This window comes from Panthera pardus, unplaced genomic scaffold, assembly GCF_024362965.1.
Source record: "Panthera pardus isolate Hobbes unplaced genomic scaffold, ASM2436296v1 HiC_scaffold_3, whole genome shotgun sequence".
NCBI lineage: Eukaryota > Metazoa > Chordata > Mammalia > Carnivora > Felidae > Panthera > Panthera pardus.
The window spans coordinates 42,665,367-42,692,812 of record NW_026526876.1 but is presented as its reverse complement, the minus strand read 5'-3'; the positions used below and the strand labels follow the sequence as shown (position 1 = coordinate 42,692,812).

Here is a 27,446-nt window from a genome sequence, read left to right as displayed (position 1 = left end):
CCTAGGAAACTGTTCTGTTTTAATTGCATTTTAATATTTACTTTTCATACAGCTTACTCACTCAAATGTATTTTTCATTAAATCATTTTTCTATTACAAAATATGGTATTGTCTATTTTAGTCACTGATGTAAATTTACTTCATTTTATTCATCGCTCTGGGATCCCTTTGCTCTAATCAGATCTGCCTCCTAGGATCATCTGACACCTAGTTGGTCCTTAGTTCTTTACTATTGCTCATGGTACCTCTTCACTTGGGATGATCTCCTTCATCCATCGAATGATGTTTACCACTTCTTTCAAGATCTGGATGATGTCTGTTTTTTGCTAAGAATTCTGCATGTTGTGGCAAATCCTTTACTATGTACTAGTTTTGGGGGGTGGTGGGAGGATGCAGAATTGAATTAAAGGATGGGAGCTTTTGCTTCTGCTCTAAAAACATGCCCTGGAATATTATCTGAGCTACACCTTAGTCTGTGGGTTCTGTAATATTAGTAACAGCAAACTTTACTGAGCATATGCTATGTACCAATTACAGTGTTAAGTGCCTGATGTGCATGATTTCACACAGGAGTATTAGCTCACAAAGACCCACTAGGCGACTATTTCAAAGTCACACAGCTGATAATTTAGGAGCAAAGACATGAACGTCTGGGTCTGACATTTGCATTCAGAGCCTGTGCCTTCCCTACACCATGCTCACCCGTTTCTCTCCTCAGTCCACTTCCTTCATGTCTTTGCACTGTTTGTGACAAAACAGTATGTTCCTCTGAGCATGAAGACCACTCACATCCTGCTCCAGTTAACAAAGAACACTGCAAACAGCAGTTATTCAATAAAATAGACACATACGTATATATGTTCTAATCTGAATAATGAAAGTTTTTTTTTAACTCCATGTTTTATTTCACCATAGACTATTAAATAGTTCATGGAAAATATCCTAATTCCTTCATAATTCCTACTGAACTATGTTTTCTACATATAGGACATACTCAGTAAATGCTTCTTGAATTAATAAAAGACTGAGAAGCATTGAGTAGTTCAATTACTTTCTTTTTTTGTTTGTTTGTTTTAATGTTTATTTTATTTTTGAGAGAGAGACAGACAGAGCGTGAGCAGGGGAGGGTAAGAGAGAGAGACACACACAGAATCCCAAGCAGTTTCCAGGCTCTGAGCTGTCAGCACAGAGATAGACGTGGGGCTCGAACTCATAAGCCGTGAGATCATGACCTGAGCTGAAGTCAGATGCTTAACCGACTGAGCCACCCAGGTGCCCCTCAATTACTTTCCAAATTAAAAATATGTTATATAAATGTATCCTCACCATCGTTTGTTTTTTTCATTTATCTTTTTTTTTCTCACATGAGAAAAAACAATACATCCAGAGAATAGAAATTAATTACATTAAGGGGATAATACTAATAAAGTTTCTAAGAGTCAACAGACTCCACCCAGTAAAAGGGCATATAATTTATGGCTAAAGACTGCTGCCGACCCACTGGTAAATACTGCTCCAAATCAGAGGAAACCACTATGGAATCCGCTTTAAGTTCCTGTTAAGTGTGGTGCCTGTGTGCTGTGGTCTGAATGTTTGTGTCCTCCCCACATTCACATGTTGAAACCCTAACCCTCAAAGATGATGGCATTAGGAGATGCCTTAGGTGATAAGGGAGGAGCTCATGGATGGGATTAGTGTTCTTATAAAAGAGATCCCATAGGCTTTCCTACTGCCTCCCCACATGAGGACATGATGGTAAGCCTGCAACCTGAAGAAGGCTCTTACCGGGACCCTGCCAACACCATAATTCTGGACTTCAAGCCCCCAGAACTGTTAGAAATAAATGTCTGTTGTTGATAAGCCACCCAGTCTGTGGTATTTTGTTACAGTAGCCCAAGTGGACTATCATACTATATAATTTATACTAACTTGTCCTTATTTTACAATTTTGATCTAGATTAATGCCATTAAAAATTAAAATATACAGGTAACAGTTTGCATTATAATTTAAACATATGTAATTAAAATTTCCTTTCTATAAGCATGGCTTTTTGATTGTTGTTGTAGTACTTAATTTTTGGAGATAATTTAAAAGGAAGGCTTTTTTTTCTTGATATCTCAGCCACTAACAGATACTTTACAGTTTGATAAAAATTCTTTTCTTATGTAGGTTACACAGTTAATACTTCATTGTTTTAAAAAGTCAGTAAATCATTTTATGGTAATCATAAGCAATAATATTCAATTCATAACACTGATGTTCTTTCTAACTTACATCTATAATAATCTCTTCTTAAAAAAACATATTTCTTAAGCTATGCTCCTATCTATAATACCTCTTAAAGGTGGGTTTAATAAACCTCATCAGTATTTCACTAAAAGGACAAGGCAGCCTAATCTTGATTTAAAGGCGAGTTTACATTATTTGGTTTCAACCGTCCATTGGTTATTACAGCTTCACAGATACCGCTATGATAATGCATCTTAAAATTTCAACTCTTTGTTAAGGAAAATTTCTAATAAAAATCATAATTGAACAAGGACCACTGCACAATACATTCATTTTACTCTTTTATTCATTGAAGGAAAAAAGGCATAATGCACCCTTCTTTAAAGTCTATTAAGTCACATTATGTACTCCTCGTTGAGAAAGAGTAATTGAAAGAAATAACAGTAAAGAGGAATTAAATGTGCATTTACCTGTATTAGACATATCCGTAGGGCTGTTTTCTGAAGAAGTAATTGGAGTCTGTTCTGTTTTCTTGTATCCAGTTTTTATCTATGAAAGAAAAGGAAGAATATAAAATGTCATTTTCTAAAGTAGGTCAAAGACCAGACTAGAAGCTCACGTTAACATAAAAAGAATGGTTTATAAGATTAAAGCTGTGGTCCAAAAAATATGAAATCTCTAAAATTTTGGTATATTTATCTTCAAGCAAAGCATTTCAGAATTAAAGGTAACAACTGCTTTCAGCTCTATGCTGTCCAAGGACAACAAAACATAAGGCCATGTACCTTATCTTTGGAAAGGTATTATAACCCCAAATAAAAAAAGTAGAAGAGGCTGACAGATAATCTTACACTCTGCATCTTATTAGCAGGCACCTGAAACTGAAATTACCTTTGATGAATTTTATTCCATTGACTGAAAGCCTACCTGAGTTTCCTATTTTGTTCTATAGCTAACATGGAATTTAAGAGTATATGCTCTATTTGTTTTAACTTTGATTTGTTAGGGCACTGCAGCAATTAGTAATGAACTGCTGATTTTGATGTAGAAACTCCTCCTTCTGTGTGATTCTACTGGGGTGAACTAGGTATTAGCATACACACGTGAGGGAACCATATCCACCTACACTGGGTAATCAGGATTACTGTCTCACTGTGCAGGAGAATAAGCTAAGAACAAAAAGGTAGACTGCCTGTCTTCAGTCAAGCAGAAAATAGGAATAACAAGAAACCATTAGACATTTTCTGAAAATAAATATGACATGCCTAACACAGTTTTGAGTGCTATCTAGGCATATCTTTGCAAGGCCCTCCCTGATCTTGACTTTCTGAACCAAAGACACACTGACTTGAAAAACTGTATTATTGACACGGCACAGCATAAAATTCTTAAGCAGGAAAAAAAGAAAAGATCTTTCAAGTAAATAAACTGCATTGCCGAAATTATAATTCTATGTGTATGTAACAAACATAAAAATATACAGACCGGATAAATATACAGAGAAATGTAAGATTACCTGATTTCTCCTAAAAGAAGATAAAATGGTATCTGTAGTTTGGGGAGTAGATGAAGTCTTTGGAATTAGTATTTCAGGGGGAGAAGGAAGAAGGCTAAATGTTGAGGCTTGTGGTCCATATTCTCCTGAAGCTTGTAAAAGGGATGTACAAGATGGATTTTCTAGATGACTGCCATCCGACTTTTGTCTTATGAAGGCTATCTCCCAAGCAGGTTCTGACCTAGCATTAAAAAGCAATAACTTTATGGATAGGTTATGGATATGGTACAATTGAATTTTAAGATAATGTTTCAAATATTATGAAAACATACTTCTTTTAGGGTCTAAAGTATTTAAGTCTCTTAAATTACTATTTTTGAGAAGACATGCTAAAAAACTCATTCTACTTTATGGATAGGAGAGTTACCTTAACTTGGCTCTGGTAATTATGCTTTTTGCTTCTTCAAAGGATACACCAATCATAGATTCCCTGTTTATTGAGACAAGTTGGTCTCCTGGCTTCAAACGTCCATCCTAACGAAAAAAGTAATATATATAAAGAAACTAAGATTGATGGTTTAAAAAAAAAAAAAAAAAAAAAAACTGATGTAACCAAACCAAAGAAAAATTTTAGTCAACAGTCTCTTAAAAAAAGAGTGAAAAGAAAATACTGGACAAAGAACTTCAATAGCAAAATGTTTTTAGCTAGTTTGCCTACATGTGGATGAAATGGAATGGTTCGTGCATACGCAGGCTAAATTTGCACACTAAAGAATCCTGAAGACATACATGAATACATATATGCCTAGATTAAGACACAGCCTGCCTGGCACACCAGGAAAAGACCTGTTTTAAAAGCTTGGTACTACGTATGAGACAGATACAGCTCTGACTCTGTGATAAAGTGAAATAATTCTAGAATATTTCAGAGTGCAAGACTCATTCACTTTAGTTTCTGAGCATTCCTGCATCTCTCATCCCACCAAATTGGTAAGATTCATTCCATAGTAAGATTTAAAAAAAATTTTTTTTAATGTTTCTTTATTTTTGAGAGTGACAGACAGAGCATGGGTGGGGGAAGGGCAGAGAGAGAGGGAGACACGGAATCCCAAACAGGCTCCAGGCTGTGAGCTGTCAGCACAGAGCCTGATGCAGGGCTCGAACCCATGGACTGGGAGATAATGACCTGAGCCCAAGTCAGACGTTTAGCCAACTGAACCATCCAGGCGCCCCTCCGCAGTAAGATTTCTAAAAATTCAGTCAAGGATCTTAGTTAGATTGATCCTACCCATATTTCAGCTCTTTACTGGATCCGTCATAACTCCTGTGATGCAGGTCTAGCTGGTTGTATATTCAGCTTTACTCATGTCCTACTAAGGATGACCACTTCTAACCGGCTGCCTTGCGTTGTCTGCTAAGACCCAGCTCTGGCTATAACTAGCCTAACTGGATAAGAACAGAGCCTACTGATGACAAGATTTAATTTAATTTAATTTAAGTTTCTCGGTCTTTACCTGTCCTTTTCCTTAATTCAAACTGGAAAAGAAGAATGAGCTCTTTTCATTTTCAGCTCCTAAGACATGTCTCATTCTCAAAGATAGAAGGCAATATTTCTGTAATGAGGGAAGAAGCTTATATGGTTAAAAGAGCTAGATTTTTACCCTAATGGCATTTAATTAAGTTCTACAAATTCAAGGAAATATCTCCCTTCAAAGTCTTATCTATGATATATTCTAAGATATATTCCTTAGAAAACTAACTGATCTTCAATCTGAACTTCATTATATATAATAATGGTAATCTATAGTTACTTCACTACTAAATAACAATAGCTATTTTTTTTTGTTTTTTAAAAAGATATTTAGTGAGGCACCTGGGTGGCTCAGTCAGTTGAGCGTCTGACTTCAGATCAGGTCATGATCTTGCGATCTGTGAGTTCGAGCCCCTCATCGGGCTCTGTGCCAATAGCTCAGAGCCTGGAGCCTGCTTTGGATTCTGTGTCTCCCTCTCTCTCTGCCCCTCCCCTGTTTGTGCTCTCTCTCTCTCTCTCTCAGAAATAAACATTAAAAAAAATTTAAAAAAAAAGATACCAAGTGCTATCTCTTACACTGAATACTAAGTACATAGGAAAATAAATAAATATAAAATATCAAAAAATTTTATGGAAATGTCATTTCAAATACTACGTAAAAGACACTATAACCTAAATGCATGACTCTACAACTCTTCTAAATTCTGAACATTACTCAAAAAATTAAACTAAAAAAAATTTGATTTTAAAATACATAAAATTTGAAAATTTCAATTTTATAAATATAACTAGCAAAGTCAGAGAACACAACACAGGTGCTATATTGACAAGTGATTTTCCCCCCCTTCTATTGACAAATGTATGAGGAGTAAAACACAACAGTAATGCTGGAAAAGACAAAGCAAAGTACCTACCAGAAGGATACTACATATTCAGTAAAACGAAAGAGCTTTTTTTATAAGATTTTATAAACACAGTTCTGTAGTTGCCTGGGCCCAAACCTTATTACAGAGTTTGATTACATATGCATGTAAATCAACTCTATCCAGACATACTTAGACATTTATGTACATTAGCTTGTAATTTAATATGCTAAATTTTTGTTTTAGAACAGCTATCTACCCAAGGTTAAGATGAAACAGTAACAAACAAGAAAAACAACCTTTCTGCCACAGGCAAAAAGATAAGGCTAATAATGGGGGAGAATAAACAAAATTCTAGAGTGCTTATTTCCAGGAGGAAGGGTGGGGAATGTGATCAGGGAATGGACACAGGAAGACTGAATAGTACCTAAAATTTTCTACTTCTTAAGTCTAAGTAACTCTAAGTGAACTCTAAGCAGATTCATAGGTGTTCATTCTATTTTTATGCTCCATTTATATGTGTCAAATGTCACATCATCAAAAAGAAAAGAAATTCTCCATCCCCCCCAAATAAAAAGGAGCTCATAATATCTGCCCCAACAATGTGTTTAGCTAGCTGAATTATGTTTTGGTTTTATATTCCAGTTCTATATTGGAAGTAAGGGTCAAATAGAGAAATTTTTAATCTAATTTCAAAATAAATTAATAAGTAAGTGAAATTAAATAAATGTCATTATTAAATCCAGCCCTAGGCCATTTGGAATCAATGGTTCCAGCTCTTTATTGGAATCAGTTCAATAAGGTAGATTGCAACTAAAATTTAATGGCTATACTACTATTGACTTGTACCACAAAGCCTGGCAACAATTTAGGGAGAGAAAAGGGGAAAACGAAGACAGAAGAAAGCTCTGTTTCACTGGAGCAAAGCTTTCAAGGACACCAACAAGGAGGGGTATCTGGGTGGCTCAGTCGGTTAAGCGTCTGACTTCAGCTCAGGTCACGATATCACGGTTCGTGAGTTCGAGCCCCACGTCGGGCTCTGCACGGACAGTTCGGAGCCTGGAGCCTGCTTCGGATTCTGTCTCCCTCTCTCTCTCTCTGTCCCTCCCCTGCTCACGCTCTGTCTGTTTCTCTCTCTCTCTCTCTCTCTCTCTCAAAAATAAAAAAAACATTAAAAAAAAATTAAAGGACACTGACAAGGAAAAAAAAGGATTTTTTAGAATCAGGGTGGCAGACAGTACATACTGTCAGATGGCAGTTCTTCCATTTGGGCAGGGGCCTTCAGACACAGCGGACAGAAGAGGAAAGAGCAGGAGGTGTGGCAGCCGGATAGACCCGAATGCTAATTTGAGCTCTACAACTTGCTAGCTAGATGTTCATAAACAAATAGAGAGAGAGAGTGAGAGGGGAAGGGGGCAGGGAGAGGCACAAGAGCTAATCCACAAAAAACATAGATCTGAATTAAAAATTGTTGGAGGGAGCTCCCGTATCCACGTATCTTATATAGACCACAGCTGGCTGTCAGGGTTGCAGAGGAAAAAGCTACTGAAAACACACAGGTGGGGGCACCTGGGTGGCTCAGTTGGTTAAGTGTCTGCTCAGGTCATGATCTCACGGGCCGTGAGTTTGAGCCCTGCATTGGGCTCTCTGCTGTCAGCACAGGGCCTGCTTCAGATCCTCTGTCCCCCGCCCCTGCCCCTTCCCTGTTAGTGTGCTCGCGCATTCTCTCTCTCAAAGAAATAAACAAATAAACATTAAAAAAAAAAAAACAGGTAGGCAACAGGGTTTCAGCAGACCTGCTATCTTCCACATTTTCCTCTCAGAGTGTACAGTATTAGCAGTACAGAGGGAAAAGCTCCCATGAACACAATTTAATGTATCTTATATTAAAGCACACTGAGGTACCGAAGTAGCATTTTCCATCAGGACAAGAGTCAGAAAAGGGACGAAGAATAATGCCCTCTAACTGCAGCTTTTGGTGTTTATATATATTTTTTCCTTTACTAAAAAGTATTTACAGCGTTTTTTTTTTCTTTGCCTCCTAGAATAAGATCTTAGCTGATCATGTGAATTTCTGAACCTGTTTAAAAGTCAGAACCTGCAAACTAAAACACAGCTATTTCCGTAAAAGTCTGGCATTCAAAACCAGTGAATCTTGCCCCAGTTGGATTAATGTATATGTGAAGATACTAACTTCGGGGACATGCCGAGGCCTCTTCCACACTGTCTGGGTTCTGATTCAGCAGTTACTGAGCAACTGCATAAGGCGCCAGGCAAGGCGCCAAGCACTTTCACATGCCCACCTTCAGGGTCTGCATTCTTTTGCATTGACATTTACAAAGATGTTGAAGTCATAACATATCCCTGACCATTTAGACACTTCTGTTAAAAACCACCAGCCCTGTTCATTTACAATAACCATTATATAGTTTTCTAAATAACATGTTACCATGTTATCAGAAACCATCTATACAGCCTGACTCTGATTTAACTAACTCTTGATTCCTGAATACTAGGGAAGGCTCCTGCAAGACTTCCCGTTCTTTTCCCATTACTTTCAGAAACTGTCAACTTCTTTTACTGCCAGTTACTAATATGAATTTAGGCAAGACGCTTAATCTCTATGTGATTCCATTTTCTTAGCCGTAAAGTGGAGATAAATACCTATCACACAAGGTTGCTATTAGTAATTAAGTAACATAGATGAAATTCTAGCACACTGTAGGTGTCAAATAAAGGTGAGTTGAATCAGAATTCCATGCCTGTTGTAATTTTCACATTGATAGCAAATTTAATCCTATTTACTCCTCAAATTAAGAACCTTTAAAGGCTGCCCATGGGTAGGAAAAGTTGAAATTCCTTAGCTTCCCAGACTCAGCACAACAAACTACCTACAATCTACTTTCTCCAGCCTCACCATCCACCTTCCCTCCTCAGCATACAAATTCTTCAATCTATTCTCAGAAAATGTTGTTCACACCACCTACCCCATCACTTCTCCACCTGATGAACTGGCACTTAAACTTCACCGCCAAGTACAAACATTCGCTCTGAGATAAGTTTGCCCCAATCGCCTGGAATTACTTATCTGTTCCTCTCTTCCCAAAAGCACTTTTACTTATCTCAGTAATTACACTTACTTTGTGCTGTCCCTATTCATCCACATAGCTTTTTCTCTCCTATTAGAGCACATTAATCCAGCAACTTCCAAACTAGCAGCCCTGATTTTTTTCAGTTGGCCAAAACCATGTCCTTTTCATGGTTGTTTCCCCCAGCCAGGTACACAATAAGCCCACAATAAATTAATCAGGGCCAGAAAACAGTCTGAGAAAATTAAGGTGGCTCAGACAGTAGTAATAATGGCAAAAGAGAAAAGAATGACTTGTAAAGTGAACCCTCTTGGGTTGCTACTTCCTTAGCTTCCACTGATGCGACTGGCTTCTAGACACTATGTCATCCAGAGGCCTTGGTCCGAGTTCCACGGTTAGGATCAGCACATTCTGAAAACAGACTTCCTCTGAAAGATAAATATGTCCTACTTCGATCCTCTGTGAACAATGACTAACCATTAGTATCTACATCTGTGTGATCGCTGTCTTTACCTACAGGATTTGACTTAAAAAAAAAAAAAAGGTCCTGAATTTATCAAATTTAAGATGACATTGACTGTAAGATGGCCATTATTTTACACAGCACTAAGAGAAGAAAATGCTGCCAATTACACTATGAAATTGGTTGTAAGACTCATCTCATAGAGCTTATATGTATGTGCTTTAATATAGGTCTTAGAATCAGTTAAATGATATATGAAATGTAGTATCAGGTTTGAAGAAAAGCTTTTGATCACTGCCTGCTTTCCTTACACTATTAGCAGAAAAACAAAGAAGCAAAAACATGTGAAAACTTCAAAGAAAGTTTGTGTCCAGAATGTAACACAAAGGACAAGGGAAGAAGGGGACTTGGTATGGAGCCAGATGGTGGCAGGGGAATGGGGAACAGGCAGAAACATGACAGAATGACTAAGGGATCATTCATTCATAAATATTAACTGAGCAATTAGTTTATGCCAGGCATCACTTTGGGGACTAAGGGTATTATTGTGAATAAAACCAGATAGAATCCTCCCACCTAGGAAACATACTGTCCTGTGGTCCAGACAGAGTTGATAAAATAAGTACAGATATGGATGTGTGTCTACAAACTGAGATCGGTGATATCTCAGGAAAGAAACAGGATCTAGGAGCACATATAGGAAAAAAGACCTGGCCTAAACTGGAGGGCACCGAGAACACATTCCTTAGGAATTAGTCTTTGAATAGACATTTGGAAGTCATGGCGGCAGCAGCATGGGTGTGTTCTGAGTCAGAGGGTACAGCATATGAGAAAGAACTTCAGGAAACTGAAAAAATACCGCTCCGGAAGCATAAAAATGGAAAGCCAGAAAAGTAGAGGGCAGAAGTCACGTGATACAGGCAACTGAATATTAGTTAGATAGGCTGGGGAGGAAATAGGCATGGTGCATAAAAGCAGACAAAGCTATTGTGAGATCTGATTAAAAGCTATGTGCTGGTGGTGGAGATCAGGAAGACTGATGGGCTCAAGTGATATTTAGAGAGTAAAAAAGTCAACAGCATGTGCTGATAAAACTGGGGAGGAATGTAGGGAGAGGGAGAGGAAGTAGTTAGGCTTCTGTTAGGTTTTCGAACTTGGTACAACTGGAAGGTGTCATTCATCAAGTTTGGGAACAGAGGAAGAAGCTCTCTTTGGGAAGAGATGGCCAGATGAGGCTATGGTGTGACTATCATGACTCTTGCCTCAACTACAGTGAGTTTGAGATGCCTTAAGGAGATCCAAGTGGAAATGCTGACCAAGCAACTGGACATGTGAGTATGAAGCTCAGAGGAGTATCTCAGCCAGAAAAAGGTCTAAGATTGAACACTAAAGACTCCAGACTGATATGGAACTGGCTGGTGGGGTGAAAAGGGCCTTGGAGTTCTCATATTTCCTCAGTACCTAGTACATCTAATCTCATCCTATAGGCTGTCTCTAACACTTTGAGATGGAAGAATCTTTCCTTCTATTGCAATGGAAAAATTGTCAAGATGCCCCAAGTTTGAATATGTTTTTCAAAGAAACATGGTATTTTGGTTACTGAACCAGTACTGTATTTTGTATTTCCCAGTAGGAAAACATTCATGCATGTGTAAGGGGGTGGGGGTGAGGGTTCAGGCAGCTGTGATTAATTAAAGATTTCTTCTGAGTTCCAATAGCCCTCTAACATATGAAGTTTGGGAATATAAATGCAAGATAATCCATCTATAAGCTTGGGGATTACCTATATTGTAATTCTCAAACAACAGAATATTATAATTAGACCAAGTGAAAGCACTCATATGCATTTAAAAATATGAAGGTGCTCAGTTCAGCAACTTAATAAGGATAATCTTATGAGCCTGTGTTTCCTATTGTATGAATACATCTACTATGCAGAAATTTTGCACAGATTAGAAATTTATCAACATGCCTAACAGTATTTGGAACACAGTAAATGCTATTATTAATAAAAACATTTAAAAATAAAACTGCATCAATTTGTATTTGCAGAATAAATATGCATGTAACTCTCCATCTTGAGGAAGTATACAAAAATGAGTGTGAGCATTGCAAGTGTATTTATTCTTCTCTGTCTCCACCTTTCTCTGTTTTGGCTGTTTTCTTCCTTTGGACTTGACCAGATACTGTCAAGGAACATTAATAACTCTGTGCTGCTCTCTAGTGGTAAATATAGAATATAGTCCATTAAATGACTACTTTTTGATAGCCTTCCAAACAATGAAATTCTAAGAAAAACCAATAAGAGAAAGTATTTAATTTCCCAGTCTGCTACCACTGATAGCAGATTAAGTGTCACTCAGCATGTTATCACTTTATTATTTTAACTATAAATATGTTTCATTGGAATAAAAAAGCACAAACTGATGCGTATCATAATAGCAAATTTTTATCACTTGTTAGATACCATGATCTATTATTACACTGTATGAAGTGTGGTCTAAGAAATAACTTGGCTATAGTGCACGCACACACACACACACACACACACACACACGTCCCTCAACTAAAGCAGTCATAAACATCTCAATTCTTACAAGACTAATTTTATTTTTTGTTTGAATTTGTTAAACACCTTAGTATTTAAGTAAACTTTATTTGGTTAATAATTTAAATTCAATAGATAAAAGTCTGTATTATTATATATCCTAAATTTATTATATAACACTTACAACATGGTAAGTGTATCCTATTATCTCAACAAGCTTGAAACAATTGAAATCATTTCTACTATTTTCGAAATTATTGGCGAAACTAATTTTTTTTTCCTAACAAGGGGAATAAAAATCCAGTTGCCTAGATAAACTACTTGCTAAACAAATGTTTGGGGTGAGGGTGGAGGTAAGGGCAGGACTATTTATTGAATCAAAATAACTAAAAGAACAACAATATGAATAAACTTAATGTTAAAAGGATCCTTTCTCATGCTCTATAGCTTGCTGTTAATACAATTATTTTATGAAATTCTTTATATCCTATATCTCTCCAAAAAGGACTGCAGGCAATTTTCAACAAAAGACAGATAGAATCACATTAGTAAAACAGATATGGCAAATGAAATTCAGGAGGAATGAAAATGAAAATATAGTAACTAGTTTGTTAACTAAGTTGTTGATATTGTACTTCAAATGTGGATCTGAGCTTTCTAGCAACCAGAGCAAAAAGGAAATCATGATTTATATATTTCTTATAACAAAGAGGGGAGTAAGGCTTTCTAATTTGTAAGAAAAGAAAAAAAAAAGATATTTTCTGGTCTTAAGTCTAAATCTAATTTCTCATGTGGGCAACTAAAGCGTGATATAAATAACAAACTAAACAAGAATTACTGCAAATTCAGAGATGAGCAGAATTTCTATGCTGAGTTTGTATATTTTGCATTTAGGAGAGGCTAAATATGAAGGTACTTCCAGTTTAAGTGATCTGACTTAATCCAAATTCAGCAGTGGAGAGATAACATGCCTTCAAATACAATTTCTCAAAATCAGACTTTGGATAAGAGTTAAATAGCATATTATTAAAAATATATAACCTTTAGTTAAGAGTTTGAAGTCTGGGGGCACCTGGGTGGCTCAGTTGGTTAAGTGTCTGACTTCAGCTCATGATCTCACTGTTTGTGAGTTGGAGCCCCGTGTTGGGCTCTGTGCTGATAGCTCAGAGCCTGGAGCCTGCTTTAGATTCTGTGTCTCCCTCTCTCTGCCCCTCCCCTGCTCACAGACTGTCTCTCTCTCTCTCTCCCAAAAATAAATAAACATTAAAAAAAAAAAAAAAAAGATTCTGAAATCTGTTATTTTCCAATTTATTTCATGTTTACTTCCTATTTATTTGTTAGGTTAAAGCTCCTTGAAGGTAAAGGCCTATTTTCCAGTTCTTACAAGATCTTTCACTGAGAAATAGTCACCGGGACATTCAATTAATACTAAAAATTTACTGATGTAGTAGGAAAACAAACCTCACCACTAGTAGGTTTGGTTTTTGGTGAAGTATTATTTTTATTTTAATTTTTACCTTGTAACAGTCTCCTCCAGGAATAATTTCCTGAATATATACCAAGGGACCTTCATTCCGGTTAATTCCTCCAAGGATCTTCAGACCAAGGCCCGTTTCCTTGGTGACTGTAATCATCTGAAAGGCAGGATCCCTAAGATAAAGTAAATTAGCACTCACAGGTTAGCCTAGAGGATCTATGCCCACTTTTTCTTCAAACTACTTGTTAAATCAAATTCTTAGATCTAGATAACCCCATATACTCAGTACATACCAGTAACAACATTTAGAAAAGTATGATGATAGGAAAACAATCAAATGGATTCTGTTATCTGTAGTATTTTTTTTCCTATAAAAACAAACCATAGAAGAAATTACCGCAATAGTGCTTATTTCTCTGTTGTAGAAGGAAGAAAAATACCTTCAACATATAATTTAAATATATTTAAAGGTTTATTAAAGGTAACTGAACAGATTTCCCTTTTTAGCTGGCTTCTTAGACTACACTGAGGGATCAATCCCAAAATTAAAGATTTTATTGAGTTAGGTAAGTGACTTTTTAAAAGACATGTTGGCAGTCATTTAAAGCAAAATAAATATGACCTCCATTTGAATATCAAAAAGAAAAGTTTATCTTTTTAATTTCAGAAGAGTATTTTCTGATAGAAAGCACGTGCTCATCCATAATTTCTGTCAAACGTTAAGAACAATGACATTAGAAAAGAAGGAGGGGCGCCTGAGTGGCTCAGGCAGTTAAGCCTCTGACTTTAGTTAAAGTCGTGATCTTGCAGTTCATGAGTTTGAGCCCCACATTGGGCTCTGTGCTGACAGTTCAGAGCCCGCAGTCTGCTTCAGATTCAGTGTCTTCCCCTCCCTCTGCCCCTACCCCACTTGCTCTCTCTGTCTCTCAAAAAATAAATAAATACTAAAAAATTTTTTAGAAAAAGAAAAGAAGGAACTGTCAAAAGAATTCTATAAAAGGCATACCCTCAAATTGTGTTTCTGAACACTCCAGTCAGAGTGGAGACTTTTATTGGTCAAAGAGGGCTTGAACACAGTTTCAAATAAGGCTTAGGGCTGCCTGCTTACATATGATGTAACTGGGGTTGTGCTAAGCAATATACATACACTATGCTATTCAACTTAGCATTTATACAACTCCTAAGATTATTACCCTCATTTTTCTGAAAGCACCAAAGTCTGGGAAGGTTAACTTGGTGGTCTAAGGTTATAAAGCTGGAGAACAGCAATGGAAACCCAGTTTGTGTTACTCTAGAGGCAAAATGTGGCATAAGATATGCTTCGTGGTCGTATTAAAGCCAGTGATGAATATTGGAGCTATCTTCACACATATCAAAAAAACTGAAACTGGTATTAAAAAAGGTGCCTTGTATCTTAAATATTATTACAGTTTTTAGAAAAAGCTTTCTTAGCTTCTGCCACAAGAATTCTAACTATATCTTTAAGAAAGCATGTATTCAAAAGTTAAATAATAAAAAAGACAGGATGAAAAAAATTAAAATACAAAAAACCCCACAAAACCTTATAAGCCTTCCTGCTTTTGAATATTTTGCTCTCTACACAGGACATTGTTCAGGGTTGCATTATACAGAATTAAGCTCTGGTGTTGGATGGCCTCTCTGGTTACTAGGGCAACGGTCAATTAGCTAGAAAAAGAGGCAGAAGGGACTAGGTCCACAATGTTTCACTGTTACAGATTTCAGAAGCTCAGCCCACTTTTGATGGAATATTAGGTTATAAGGGCATAAAAGAATGAAGCCTAGAATTGAGAGAGAGGAGGTAGAGGGGGAATTAAGGTACCTCATTAGGTACCTTGTATAACCTCTTAAACCCTCCAAATGCAAATTTCCTTCAATGGGGATATTCATAATCTCCACCATATATTAGTGCTTCAGTAAAGGATCCCTCTTTTTCTAATTGTCAACAGAATTTCTGTATTTTGTACAGCATTTACTTGCCAGGACCTTATGTTACAACTCCCTTATGTTAAAAATTTATATTATTTACTTTTTCTTAGCTATTACAAATAGTTCTGCTGCTCAACTTTAATCCCAGAGAATTACAAGTTAAAACAAGGCAGAGATATTGCTATTTACTTACAAGATCAACATATAATTTAAAACTGTGACAATATACTCCAATGACAAGGCTGTGGAAAAAGAGGTACTCTTGTACATTGTTGATGGGAATGCAAAATGGCATAACTTCTAATGAGGGAATTTGGTAAACTCTAAATTTACCCTCTGATCCAGAAATCCCATTTCTAGGAATCTATCCCAAAGATACTCTGGCAAAAAATACAAAATTACGTGTATACTAGGTTATTTATTTTCGCATAATTTGAAATCTTCAGAAATTGCAAATAATGGGTGTCTATCAATAAGGTGCTGGCTGAATAAACTATGGTAAATTGATAGGATAGAATACATAGTTACAAAAGGTACAAGAAAGACATTTATAGACTGATATAAAAAGACCACCAGGATATAATTTTAAAAATTTATATATATATATATATATATATATATATATTTTTTTTTTTTTTTTTTTTTTTTTTTTTTTTTTTTAAAGGCAAGATCAAAGAGTATATATAATATGCTACCTTTTTGTTAAGAATATGCTGGTGAGTGGAAACTGGGAGGTGGAGCCTGGATGTTGGGGCCATCTTGCCTCAGTCATATGATTCTTTCCCATGGCCTTGATTTTGCCTTAAGTAGTTGGGCAAAACTCTCTGCTGTCCCAGAAAGTAAAACTGTTCAGCACCAGAGCATAAAGCTGTGCATGGAGCTCTTTGCACACACCACAGATGAGCCTGGCTGGTAACCCCTGGAGACCAGAACTTTTCAGTGCTCTCAGGAGGTGATGTCAGAGAAAGACATCCTGAGTTTAACCAGCCTGACACCCTTCTCCAGGGAAGACCTGTGAATCTGAGCTGAAGGGCTAATGTGCATGTGTTTACTATGAATAATAGCTTTCAGGTAAAAATATTGACTCAAGTGTGTATATATATACACACACAAATACATATATATATAAAACATGTGTATATACTTATATGTATATTATTTGCTTATCCAAAAAGAAGCACAGGGAAAGAACCAAAAATAAAAATGGTTATCTATAGGAAGAATGAGGGCACAGAGTGAATGAAAGACAAGAATGCCTTATTCTATGAGTTACAGGTTTGCAAAATGGCCACAAGTTCTTCCCATCGCTGTCTGTATGCCCTTTGGAATGTGACTTTACTGTTCCTTCCATTAAAAAGTAGAGTCTAGGGGTGCCTGGGTGGTTCAGTTGGTTGAGCATCTGACTTCGGCTTGGGTCATGATCTCACGGTTCGTGAGTTCGAGCCCCGTGTCGGGCTCTATGCTGACAGCTCAGAGCCTGGAGCCTGCTTCAGATTCTATGTCTCCCTCTCTCTCTGCTCCTCTCCCACTCATGCTCTGTCTCTGTCTCTCTCCTTCAAAAAAATAAATAAAAACATTAAAAAAAAAGTAGATTCTATATCTATACCCCTTGAATTTGGACTTGGCTATCTGAATTGCTTCAGTCAATGACAGACCAGCAAATGTAAGGGAAACAGACATTTGAAAAACACTTGGGCTTGTTGCTGGGAACCATTCCACCATCCTGTGAAAAAGCCTGAGCTAGCCTCCTGGAGAATGAGACCAGGTTCAGAGAGATAGCCATCCAGACTTTCCAGATGAGGCCCCAGAAATGTGAATGAGGCCATCCTACACTATCCGGTACATACCAGAACAACCAAAGCATGAGAAAAAATAAATGCTTGCTGTTTCAAGACAATTTGGGTGGTTTGTTACTCAGCAAAAGTTAATCTTACATTATCTTGTTTTGATACTTGAATCATAAAATATTTTAAATATTCAAAATATCAGATCAAATTTTTTAAAAAGCAATTTCTATAAAGAATTATAAAAAAGAATGCAGAATTTATCCCATACATTGATTTACATTGGAAAGTAATTATTGATCAACTTCCTAATTATTGCTTTAGACCAGTTAGCTGTATAAAATTTTGAACTAAAAGCTCATTAACATTCTGTATATTTCAAACTATGTAGCTCAAAACTTATTACATTTAATTTAAAAATTACTTTTCAAGTAGGCTGGATGATACCACAGCAGGTGTATTTTTATTCATGATTTTACCACAGGAGCCTTGGATTTAACCACTGTGTAAATGAAGATCTTGATGAAGAGTCTAGAAATTCTTCTTTTCCTAAGAATGGAGAAGTAGAAAATAAATTTTCATGCCTTAAGAGTAGTCAAATTCGATTTCAATTTTGCATAAAAACATCACATACACTTGGTATGTAAATGATATGCATTTATATAGACACGTTAGAGGTTGATAATATCTAAGAAATATAAAGACAGTTCTCCAGATCGAGAGAGAGAGAGAGAGAGAGATAGCTATAGCTATAGGGCTATATTCACATCATTATCTGTATCTATATAAAATTGGCATTTTCTGGCAGAGATGAAAAATACAGTTAAGCTTTAGATAACTATATAGCTTCCACCGTTAATACACTTAAATCACATACTAATAAAAGACTGTGACAAATATCTCTTGTGAGCACAAGGCTAGAAAGTTTTTTTTTAATGTTTATTTATTTTTTATTTTTTTAACATTTTTATTCATTTTTGAGAGACAGAACACTGGTTCGGGAGGGGAAAAAAGAGAGAGGGAGACACAGAATCTGAAGCAGGCTCCAGGCTCTGAGCTGTCAGCACAGATCCCAAAGCAGGGCTTGAACCCACAAACAGTGAGATCATGACCTGAACCGAAATCAGATGCTTAACCGACTGAGCCACCCAGAAGCCCCATTAATGTTTATTTATTTATTTTGGAAAGGCAGAGATTGAGAGAGAGAGAGAGAGAGAGAGAGAGAGAGAGGGAGGGAGAGAATGCACAAGTAGGGGAGGGGCAGAAAGAGAGAGGGAGACACAGAATCACAATCAGGCTCCAGGCTCCAAGTTGTCAGCACAGAGCCTGACACAGGGCTTGAACCCATGAACCACGAGATCATGACCTAAGGCAAAGTCAGGCGCTCAACCGACTGACTGAGCCACCCAGGCGCCCAGGCTAGAAAGTTTATAGTCAGAATATCTGTAACATAATTATATAATACACTGTTGAAAAAAACAGAAATTCCTATTGTCATACCAACTATCTTGAGGGACTTCTTGTAGATCCAATATTACTCTGAATCATATCATTCCACAAGCTTCTTAAATACTTTCCTGTGAAAAGAAAAAAAATATGTGTGTGTGTGTGTGTGTGTGTATATATGTGTGTGTGTGTGTGTGTATATATATATATATATATATATATATATATATATATGATTTTAATGTCTCATGTGGCTCCACTGTGAAAATTAAAAAGAATGATGCAGTTTCATTTAATTAAAAAAAGTTGTATTTGAACAGAAGTTTACCATCTCTGCATAAGAAATATGGATAAAGTACAGAACCTTAAAAGCCACTGGGAACATTTAGCACAACCCTCTTATTAAAGAAATGAATAGCTAGATTCAGAAATTGTGTGCTTTCCCCACACAAGTGAGAAATAGTGGTTGTTTTTCTAGCTAGCATTCAGACTTCAAAGCCTAGAGTGTGGTGGACCTTGACATCAGATAGGCCTAGATTCCAATGTGACCTTCTTCTCCAGGCCTTAGTTTCTTCATAGGTACAGTAACTACCTTGACTGTAGTGATGGTTTTACAAATGAATGCACATGTCAAAACTTACCAAATTCTCTCACTATAAATAGGTACTGTTTATTACAAGTCAATCATATCTTAATAAAGCTAAATTTTTAAAAATCTGATGAATCTGATTTTTATTTAAAGTTGCCAGAAGGGAAGGGGCTGGTGGGGGGTGGGGGGTAGAGACTGGCAAAATGGATGAAGGGGAGTGGGAGATACAGGCTCCCAGTTATGAAATGAGCAAGAAATAAATAAATCACAGGGATGAAAGTCCAGCATAGGGAATACAGTCAATGATATTATAATAATGTTGTATGGCAATGGATGGCAGTACACGTGTGGTGAACAAAGCATAATGTACTGTTGTAGAGTCACTACGTTGTGTACCTGAAACTAATGAAACACTGTGTGTCAACTATACTTCAATAAATTTTTCTTAAATAAAATTCTCTAAAAACAAAAAAAGGGGAAGCTTGACCTCGGCATATATCTTCCTTCCCTTCAGAGAGCCCACTTACAAGACTATAAACTCATAATGTACATGAATAAATGGGAGAAGAGCCATCAGATTAAATGTTCAACAAATTTCTGGAAGACAAAAAATAGGGAGGTGATAACGGATAAAGGAAGGCTGAAGAAGCTGAAAATTAGGGCAAGCCTTCTTAAATATTTTCGAGTTTGAGCACACACAGAGAAAATCGGAATATACGTACAAAGCACCGGGGTAAACAGAGGCGGCATGCTATACCTCTGAGGAGCTACGGGAAGTCAGTAACTCAGCACACCAGTAACTGATTCAAAGCAAAATTCTGGCCTTGGAAACAGCTGGACAGAAATGCAGGACAAAACTATCTTGCAGAATCCCACACAGGCTGAGGACTTGGGGACCCAAAGTTCTAGGAAGAGCAAAACTGAGGCAGAGAACTAAAATCAAGGGGATCATCCCAGCCCTTCACTAACCATTGAATGATGAAGAAATCACAGATTCTGCTGTAAATAATTTGAATAGACCCTGAAGAAAGAGCCAAACACCTTCTGGGAACCTAACATAGTGTTGTTCCACTAGCCTGGGTGTTAAAATCCTATTTCAACTTTCACAGTCCCTGTGGTAGCAAGCAACAGTAACAGGGGAAGCATGCAGATCAAAAGCAGCAGAAAAATGAAGCCAAAGTGAGTAAGATCCCCATCTAGTGGTGATTTGTCTTTACTGGACACAGGGTCCCCAGGTGCTGAAACATACCCACGTCTAATGGCTATGTCGTTGTTAAACTATACAACAGATTTCATATAATGTCACACTTAACAAGGCAGTTTTAAATATTTCTATTTAAATTATTAAAATGAAATTTAAGTATTTAAATTATTTTATTCGCTTAACACGCCTGACAGTGTCCTAAGTGCTCGAGGTGAGCTTAAAAAGCACAGTCTATCTCCAGAGACAGTCAAATAAACAGACATCAGGAGGGTGCTAAGTGCTCTGATAGTGCGCACAGGGGGCTGGGGAAGCATGGAGGAGGGCCAGCCTGCCCAGAATGTTGTCATTACTGAACACCAATATGACCAGGCACCATGTTGGAGGATTTTATACTCCCTCAAAGGAGCCCCACAAAGCAGGTATTACATATTTGTATTTACATAAATGAAAGACATTTACGTAAATGAAAATGTCATGCAGAAGCTATGTGACTTGTCCATGACCACAAGGTTAACCAGTTATAAACTGGAATTTGAATCCAGTTCTGTCTAGCTCCAAACCCAGTATTTTTCCACTACGGCATGCTGGGAAACTGAAATTTGTAGAAAAGTGTCATTCTCTGAAAATATAGGAGTATTAACAGTAGTAATATGCTGTCTCTCTCTTATTTTTTTAAGTTCATTTATTTATTTTGAGAGAGAGAGAGAGAGAATGGGGGAGGGGCACAGAGAGAATCCCAAGCAGGTTTCCTGCTGTCAATGCAGAGCCCAACTTGGGGCTCGAACCCACACACTGTGAGATAATGACTTGAGTGGAAATCAAGAGTCAGACACTTAACCTACTGAGCCACCCAGGTGCCCCTATGCTGTCTCTTTTATATGGAGACATTACTGCTGATTAAACTAACAGAAATGTGTTTAATTTTATCCATCCAAACAGCAGGCTTTTTTTTTTTTTTAAATAAACAAGATATCTATTGTCATATCCTTAAAGCTTAAATATCATAAAGTGCCTTTTCATTCCCTCTCTTCTATTTATTCCCTACTCCTTTCTTTATAGAAGTTAGCAAGCCTCTCAACCAACAAGGGTTCTATAATGTTACTTACACACACACACACACACACACACACACACACACACCCCACAACTTCACATTATTAATGAATGACACAGAAGGAAAATACTCTTATTCTTTTACTAAAAATATACCCATTCAAGAAAAATATATTGTTTTTCTAGTTTAGTGACTCATAAGAGGGAAAATGTTAGGTCAGCAAAAGCAGAGAAAGTGGAACACTGCAGGAAAGAATCTTGTTGTAAGCAAAAAATCCATTCCAGAAATCTTAAATTAGAGCTTTACTTTGATCAAAACAGTTTTAATTCTACACGACTAGAAACCTCATGGGGGTGCCTGGGTGGCTCAGTAGGTTAAGCATTCGACTTCAGCTCAGGTTATTGATCTTGCGGTTTGTGAGTGCGAGCCCCATGTTGGGCTCTGTGCTGACAGCTCCAAGCCTAGAGCCTGCTTCAGATTCTGTGTCTCCCTCTCCCTCTGAACCTCCCCGCCTCTCAAGAATAAATAAACTTAAAAAAAAAAAAACTCATGAGATAAAAAGTCTGCCCATGATAAATATGTGTGAATAACAGACTTAATAATTTATATTCCCAAAGAGATGGCATTCAATACTTTCTAAAACTAGTTCTTTTTACTAGACCAAAAATAAAGAAGGTAAAAAGGGATAAAAACATCTGGTAGAAAATATGGTAAATATTAACTTCATGAAATTGCAATGTTGAATGAATATTCATAATATTGATAATGAAACAGTATGTCTTTTAGTTTTTAAAAAGTTAAAAATCCCAATGAGGTGTATGTAATGGATGTATATATCCATCCTATCACCACACCATTTCCACATAACTTAAGTACCCACTGTTTTTGTTTCTTGTGAATACTGTTAGCTCCTTTATGCATAAACAAATATGAATAAATATTGATTCCTTTGCTTTTGTTTTGACTAAGAAATTAGCTACAATCAGGCACAAAGCATCCAGCTGTTCATGCTGTGCACTGTACAATCCCTGAGGGTATGGATTATAAACCCATGATATAAATAGGTTCTCTGATGTATGCAGTAGTTCTGAATGCCATAAGCATTGCTGTGCAACCTGTTAGTTGTTTTTTTTTTTTTAATGTTTATTCACTTTTGAGAGAGACAGAGTGTGAGAAGGGGAAGGGCAGAGAGGGAGACACAGAATCCAAACGCTCTCCCCTTTTTAAAATTTTGTTTAGTTTTTTTTTTTTTAATTAATGTAGAACCTGGAATTATTTCCATATTTTTACAAAGCATCCTGACTCTTTTTTATTTTCATAGCTGCATGGCATTCCATTTTATGGAAGGACCATATTTATTTATACCCTTATTGATAGATATTTAAGTAGTTTCACATGTTTTGCTATTATAAACATGCTGCAATGAAAACTCTATATACAGGTCACATCACATGTGCACAAATTCATCTGTATGACAAATTCACAAAAATCAGCATTTATACACACTTGATATTTTTATATAAATTGCCAGACTGCCCTCAATCATCAACTGCCCTAATTTACCATCCCTCTAATAACAGTCTCTAATACCCCATGTATTATATAACTTTTGGGTTTTTGACAGTCCTGTTGTAAGATCTTAAATCTGAGTGAGGCTGAACATTTTTTAGGCTTAAGAACCATTTTGTATCTCACATAGTTCACATGTAACTGTATTTTTATATCTTTTGCCAATTTTTCTACTCATTGTTAGCTTTTTTCTGTCCAGTTTCTGGAGTTCATACATCCTAGGGAGACTATTCCCTCTGTCTGCACTAAGAATTGCAAATATATTTTCCTCCTTTTGTTCTTAGCTATGGATTTTTGTTGTTGTTGTCATACAAAAGCCTATGGCTAAATTTATCAATCCTTCATGATTTGGGGATTTTAAGTCCAATGTAAGTTCTATATACTCAAGTTATAAAGAACTCTCTCATATTTTCTTCTAGTATTTTGATGGTCTCATTTAAAAATCTTTGATCCACTTGGAAGCCATCCTAGTGTACAGTGTAAGGTATAGATCCAACGCTTATTTTCTCCCAAGATCACTCAGTTGTCTCAACCACATTATTAAATAATCCATCTTTTCCCAATGATCTGCAATTAGACCCTGACCATACATCAAAACTCATAAATGTTTGGGCCTACTTCTGGCCCATTTGTTAGCCTATCTCAGTGATGGAGGCTTTGTAATATATGTTTTATATCTGGTAAATGCAACCTTCCCTCATTGCTTCTTTTGTTAACTGTTTTCCTGGCTATTTTTGGTTGTTTTACACCTCGTTTAAAAAAACAAAACAAAATAATGCCAATTGTTGGGGAATCATGTTAAATTTACAAGTTAATGGAGGAAGCATTGGTAACTATCTTTATACTGTTGAGTCTTGCTACCCAAGAACTTGGTATGTCTTTCCATTTGTTGAAATCTTTTGTGATCTTCTGTAGTGTTTCAATATGAATATAGTGTAAAGCTGTTTTCACGTGGGTCTCACATATTTTTTATTTAATTATTTTCTAGGTATTTTCATCTTTTTTGTTGTTAATTTAATGCCTTTAAAACATCTACTATTTATTTCGAAGTATTTAAAAAGCTAGAAAAGAACTCTAATGATATTTATTTCTTTTTCTGAAGTGAAAAGTAACTAGGGGTGAAGGGAAGAAGGATGAGGTGTGATGACAATGAAGGAGGCATGTGTGGGCTTAGTGGGCTCAATAGCAAGCCCACACAGTCCCTTCATCTCCTTCATTATCATCATCATTATCACCACCACCATCAGCGGCATCACCTAATAAGGAAGGTGATTTATCAGAAGCTACTGGCCTCAAATACATCTATGTGTCTTTGAAGATCACCAGATTGTCTGGATCAACTAATTTGGGATCTCTAGTTCATCACTGAGGGTGAGGGCTTAGGCTTCTGTTATCAGTGAGGAAACAAAAGAGAAGAAAGGAGCTCAGGAAGGCTCTTAGAAGAGAACACACACTGCTAGCCTTTCCAGGCTAGCAATCTAATTGTCTTCTCAGGTTCACACGCTACATAAAGTAACCAGATTCCAGACAGCGCAATGAGAACACATAGGGCACTCCGTGATTTTATGTTCAAACAGGAAGATATGACTAAGGTCACAACTATCTAAGAAAGACATGTAAGTATGGCTTATAGCCATACTTGTAAAATATTCCTCAAAAGTGAAAATTTAGCTCAGTTAACAAACAATTATGAACAATATGAAATAGAGGATTAGAAAAAAAATGAAAGAGCAAACACATTATTCATGAGGAAATTTGAGGAGAAAGGATACCAGCAATGGTGGGAAATCCAAGTCCAAGGTTTGCCTACAAAAGGCAGGACACTACGTCCCTTTAATACTCTATGGGTGGCAAGAGGTGATCCAGCAAGCACAAGAAAATATTCATTAGTTCATGTATACCATCAAAGAATAGTTATATAGACAATGACAAAACATCAGAAACCACCTACATATCCAAACAGATGGCTGGTTAGATAATATACCATCTATCCACATACAATGATACTACGTAATCATCAAAGATGTTTATACAGATGAATTCCTTCATATTTGTTGATTTAGAAAGCAGTCCCCAATATGTAAGTATCTGAAAAACAACAGCAGGGTAAAAACAGAATATAAAGAATTATTTCACCTTTTCAAATTACATTTATGGAAAATATATGCTAAAAGGTAAACAATAATGACCAACAGTTGAAATTAACTGTTAATCTGGTATGAGTGCCCCTTCTTGGTATCTAATTGAAAATTAGCCCCTTCTACTTAAGTTTCCTTTAATGTCATTTTCCCTTCATGTCATGCTCTTCTTTTGTCACCATTTGCTAAGGTATCAAAAAATTCTGCAAGGTGAAAGAGAAAATAACCAGAGAACTGGTAGATACCAGAGAACTGGCTACACCCTTTAAATACTTTCTATAACTATTCCTTTGTAAGCAAATTGGTAAGCAGTAAAAATAAAAGACACTTTCTCCCTGCTATAGTTTTTAAAAAGAAATAGGACTTATAGCAAAGAAACTCACAGTACAAACAGTATTTAATGTTAATTTTTCCTCATATTAACCATCTCCAGTCCATTTAAACAAAAAACACTTTGGAATTCTCCTTGCCACTGGTTTTATATTTACTAGTGCATTGCACTGGGAAAAGGACTGTCCTACAAGTTAAGATATCTGGGTTTGAGTTCCATTTCTGCTGCCCACTAGCCAAGGGGCTTGGAGGAGACACTGAACCACTCTGCTCCCCAGTTTCTCCATATGTAGAATGACAAGGCCATTCATAAAGTGATCTTTATTTATGTATTTTTTAAATTTTATTGGAGACAGAAAGAGAGGGAGGAAGGGAGGGGCACCGAGAGAAGGAGAGAGAGAATCCCAAGCAGGCTCTGTGCTCTGTGCTGTCAGCACAGAGCCTGATGCGGGGCTGGAGCCCACGAACTGTGAGATCATGACCTGAGCCAAAACCAAGAGTCAGCTGCTTAACTGACTGAGCCAGCCAGGCGCCCCCTCATAAAGTGATCTTTATGGTTCTTCTTTGGTTCTATGAATCACAAGTTCTATTCCAGGCTTACTAAACTACAAGCCCCCACAGTTTTTTGAGGGGAGGACTTTCTTTTTAAAACACGCATGCACCTCTAAGACTGGTCTGGGCTATGAATGGGATAGGGTGGCCGGCAATCAGGTCATTTGTAAGAAATTGGCGGGGAGGAAAAAAAGTACTTGGAGAGTGAAATTCTACATTAGGTAGTTATTTCAAGAGAAGAGGAGGGAATGATGACGCTGGTTAGCGAATAAATAATCTTGGGTGGGGGGGGCACCTGGGTAGCTCAGTCGGTTAAGTGACCGACTCTTGATTTTGGCTCAGGTCATGATCTCACAGTTCATGAGTTTGAGCTCCAAGTTGGGCTCCAGGCTGATAGTGCGTAGCCTGCTTGGAATTCTCTTTCCTTCTCCCTCTGCCCCTTCCCTGCTCTCTTTCTCAAAATAAATAAATAAACTTAAAACAAAATGTTAAAATAATTTTTAAAAATTTGGATTCTGTGACAGACGAGTTGGAAATGCTTACTATTCATAGATTCATTAGCTGGAGCTAATGTTAAAACATTAACACAAATATATCTTGTTGTAAAGTGAGACCTATAGATTCAGTATTACACTTAAATAGACGAAACAAAAACAAAAACAAAAAAACGGGGTGGCAAAATGTCCTATACCTTACCACAGCAGAGATTCTTTGAGAAGCATTAGTATTTAAATAATCCTAGGGTTATATAATCAGGAATGGCTCCCTTGCCTGGGCCAGACTACTTAATTGATCTTTTAAAAGGGGCGCCTGGGTGCATCAGTCAATAGAGTGTCCAACTCTTGACTTCCACTCAGGTCATGATCTCAGGGTTCCTGTGTTCCAAACCCGCCTCAGGCTGTGCTCTGACAGCACAGAGCCTGCTTGGGATTCTCTGTCTCCCTCTCTCTTTCTGCCCTTCCCCTACTTGCTCTCTCTCTCAAAATATATAAAAATAAACTTTGCAATAAAAATAACATGAGGGGTGCCTAGGGGGCTCAGTCAGTTAAGCTTCTGACTTTGGTCATGATCTCGTGGTTTACAAGTTCAAGCCCCGTGTCGGGCTCTGTGCTAACAGCTCAGAGCCTGGAGCCTGCT

General features: G+C 37.0%; 1 protein-coding gene across 7 annotated transcripts in view; it reads right to left on the bottom strand.

Annotated features, from left to right (window-relative positions):
• Positions 1 to 27,446, bottom strand: part of STXBP4 (syntaxin binding protein 4) — a 165,163-nt gene that overhangs the window by 133,174 nt on the left and 4,543 nt on the right. For 4 of the 7 annotated variants that reach the window (XR_002071657.2, XM_019415708.2, XM_053893089.1 and 1 more), the window contains exons 2-7: positions 18,928 to 19,004; positions 17,852 to 17,976; positions 13,737 to 13,869; positions 4,153 to 4,259; positions 3,747 to 3,966; positions 2,701 to 2,779 (exon numbers count right to left, since the gene is read on the bottom strand). Coding sequence is in view for 6 of the 7 variants with exons in the window: in XM_019415708.2 (XP_019271253.2) it covers positions 2,701 to 2,779; positions 3,747 to 3,966; positions 4,153 to 4,259; positions 13,737 to 13,869; positions 17,852 to 17,898 (586 nt within the window). In the remaining variant the exon portion in view is untranslated. The remainder of the gene's footprint in view (positions 1 to 2,700; positions 2,780 to 3,746; positions 3,967 to 4,152; positions 4,260 to 13,736; positions 13,870 to 17,851; positions 17,977 to 18,927; positions 19,005 to 27,446) is intronic. The other 3 variants (XM_019415710.2, XM_019415709.2, XM_053893088.1) reach the window with 3 other exon arrangements.